The sequence below is a fragment of the Centruroides sculpturatus genome, unplaced genomic scaffold, assembly GCF_000671375.1.
Source record: "Centruroides sculpturatus isolate CEXI.00-Female unplaced genomic scaffold, Cexi_2.0 scaffold252, whole genome shotgun sequence".
Taxonomy (NCBI): Eukaryota; Metazoa; Arthropoda; class Arachnida; order Scorpiones; family Buthidae; genus Centruroides; species Centruroides sculpturatus.
The window spans coordinates 4,266-7,089 of record NW_019384463.1 but is presented as its reverse complement, the minus strand read 5'-3'; the positions used below and the strand labels follow the sequence as shown (position 1 = coordinate 7,089).

Genomic DNA, 2,824 nt, shown 5'->3' with positions numbered 1-2,824 from the left:
ATATTTAGATATAAAAAAATCAAACAATTTTAATGGAAACAATATGATTTGAATATTTTTATTAAAATGTCTAGCTATAAATTTAAATTTTGAGTTAGCAACACTGTCAGCTAGTTGTAGTTAATCAGTCTGCTTTGTGCAGTTGTTGTGTGTTCTTGATTTTTCACTCTATTTTCAAAAACTGAAGTTCTAGTGGCTCCAACAAAGTGCAATGAAGAAAAACAGCAGTAAAGGAAAGCTGTTAGAACAATACAGATAAAAAAAGATTTTTGCTAAGTCTGAAAATGAACCAAGTAGAGAGGTTGCAGCCGAAGTTTTTATCTCTAAAACGTGAACGTTGAGCACTGCCATCTTGAAAGCCTAGAAATTTGATAATGGCGTTTGGAACATCATTGGAATAATGCTCGACATTCCAAATGCCATTATCAAACTTCTAGGCTTACAAGATGTTGATATTCAACATTCAATGTTCATGTTTTAGAGATGAAAACTTTGGCCGTAACCTCTCTAAAGTTTCCAACTTTGTCAAAGAATTTAATATACCGAAATCATAATTGAAATTACCTAATGTTTTAATTGATGGTTTGTCTTCTAAACAAGAATAATAATAACTCTTCGTCCCCTTCTACCACTTTACTGTATTTATTTAGTACAATAAAGTTTTACAAACAGCAAAATTTTTATTTTTTTCTTTTATCTTTTTTTAGGATGGGAAGAGATTAATTGAATATCAGTTATTATGAGAAAATTGGTTCTATATTCATCATTTTCTATATTCGTTAGATCCTTAGAAACAGATTAATGACAAATATAGAGGCTCCGCTGTATTTTCAATATTTCAATTCTGACATTGGATGACCAAGCAGTCAAGGTGGCAGCCCATTGCTCTGAGGACCCAGGACTGAATTTGGACAGGTTGACAGCCCAGGAAATTTTCAGGTGCTGGTATGTCCAGATATGTAGGCCCCCATTCTTCATCTGGCTGAACCTATAATAGGCTTGCTAAAAGGCCCTCTTAGTGCCCACATGATAAAGAGAGTTAAAAGACATATTTAAGAATATTACACAATTTTAAATGACTAATAAATACAAAAGTAAACTTTGTGAATGACATTATGACTGATTCTATTAAATTTCCTCACATCCAAAATATTTAAGTATGCTACAAAGTGCACTGAAAGACACAGCAATGTTGTTAGCACTAGTCAACAGAGACGAAAACACACTAGACCATTAGCAAATGGCAGGGCTAATGTTCACAATACTTCAATAGCATGTAGGTCCATTGCTGCTTTTAAAAAAGGCAACACCATGATTGATGAATGTATGAAGGATGACAGCAACATTCTTCAATTGAAAGCATGATGTTTCAATAATAAAAATAGTAATTATCTTGTTCTTTTATAATTAAAACAATTGAAAAGTAACATAAATGGAATAAATTAGTTTAATAATACACAATATCTTCCTTGTTGTCATCAGATATAGCTGTATCACCCTTCTTGAAATGGTCCTTTGATTTTCTTTCAAGCTTTTCAATGAAGTTAAGAATTATGAATGACATTTCTAATAATTTAAAACAGTTTGAAATTACTGTGTGGAGATAACAGTCTTTAGTAATCATAACCATGTGTGGTTATAAAGGATTGATTAGTTGTTCAATCCAGCACACTCTTTCTAAATAACAGCTCACACCCCATGCAAACTGTAAATACAAAAATTAGTTGTAATGATAATTTTAAATGAGTAGCTCATTTTACGTTAGACCTGATTACCAGGTCCAACCTGATACTTTAATGGAGATTATTCACTTTTGTTGTGGGGAGTTGATTAACTGGTTTTGAAATAAAATTCCTTCTAAAAAAATAGAAAATCTGCATTCAAGTTCATTTTTTAAAACATCCTTTATGTATTTTCTTTGTTAAATAAAATTTGTAATCTAATTTTGTAAATTTGGGAGTGCTTCAAATATGACGTTAAAACAGGGTTTTATGTTGTTACAAGTGGTTTTTTTAACGCTATCTATTATAGTAAAATTGTGGGACTGATAAAAATTTGACATTATATTAGGGTTGTTGTTACATCTGTTGACGTTATAATCAGGTTAAACTGTATTAAAATTTATTCTAAATTTGATATTTTTATGAAATACTGCTTAATAATGTTGTAATATTGTGAATATCACAATTTAAAAAACTAATAGTAGTATAAAGTATTAATAAATGTTATAATAAATTAAACTTTTAAACGAAGTACAAATAATTAAAATAAGTACTAACTTGGTTTGAGAATTCGGTTTAAAATCTGTATTATTCAGTTCTTCAGATGTTTTTTGTCCATCAGATTCTAAAAAAAATAATGTTGATAAAAATGAAAACTAAAAATTCAAAAATCAATTTTATTTTATAATTAATTTTTAAAGTATTTATTATAATAATACATAGATGATTAATTGCATTTCCTGAACAATTTCTGGATAGTTTAGCAAAATTTCTAAATAAAATTCATTTAAAAATCTTTTTAATATTTTTAAATAAAATTCCAGATGTTCTACTTGCTGAAAATATGTTAAATCCTCTCTTTTCAAACAATAATCTAAAGTGTATTATGCATAGGCTTAATTATGCATATAAAAACATTAAAATGGTTTAATGGAGTTAACAAACTATTAAATAAATACATAAAAAGCCATTTCAAGCACTTTCAAATTACTGTTACTGTTACTTCATAAATTGTCAATATTTTTCCTCCCGTTGCCAATGCTTAATTTTTTTATTTTCTCGTCTTACATGCTTTCTGCTCTCATATACCATGGCAGTCATAT

General features: G+C 28.6%; 1 protein-coding gene across 1 annotated transcript in view; it reads right to left on the bottom strand.

Annotated features, from left to right (window-relative positions):
* The window catches only part of LOC111620926, a gene marked incomplete at its 5' end in the record, with an annotated part of 15,293 nt that extends 12,947 nt beyond the window's left edge, over window positions 1-2,346 (bottom strand). The window contains one exon of the mRNA XM_023362953.1: window positions 2,280-2,346. Coding sequence (XP_023218721.1) covers window positions 2,280-2,346 — 67 coding nt within the window. The remainder of the gene's footprint in view (window positions 1-2,279) is intronic.
* Window positions 2,347-2,824: the final 478 nt, after the last annotated feature.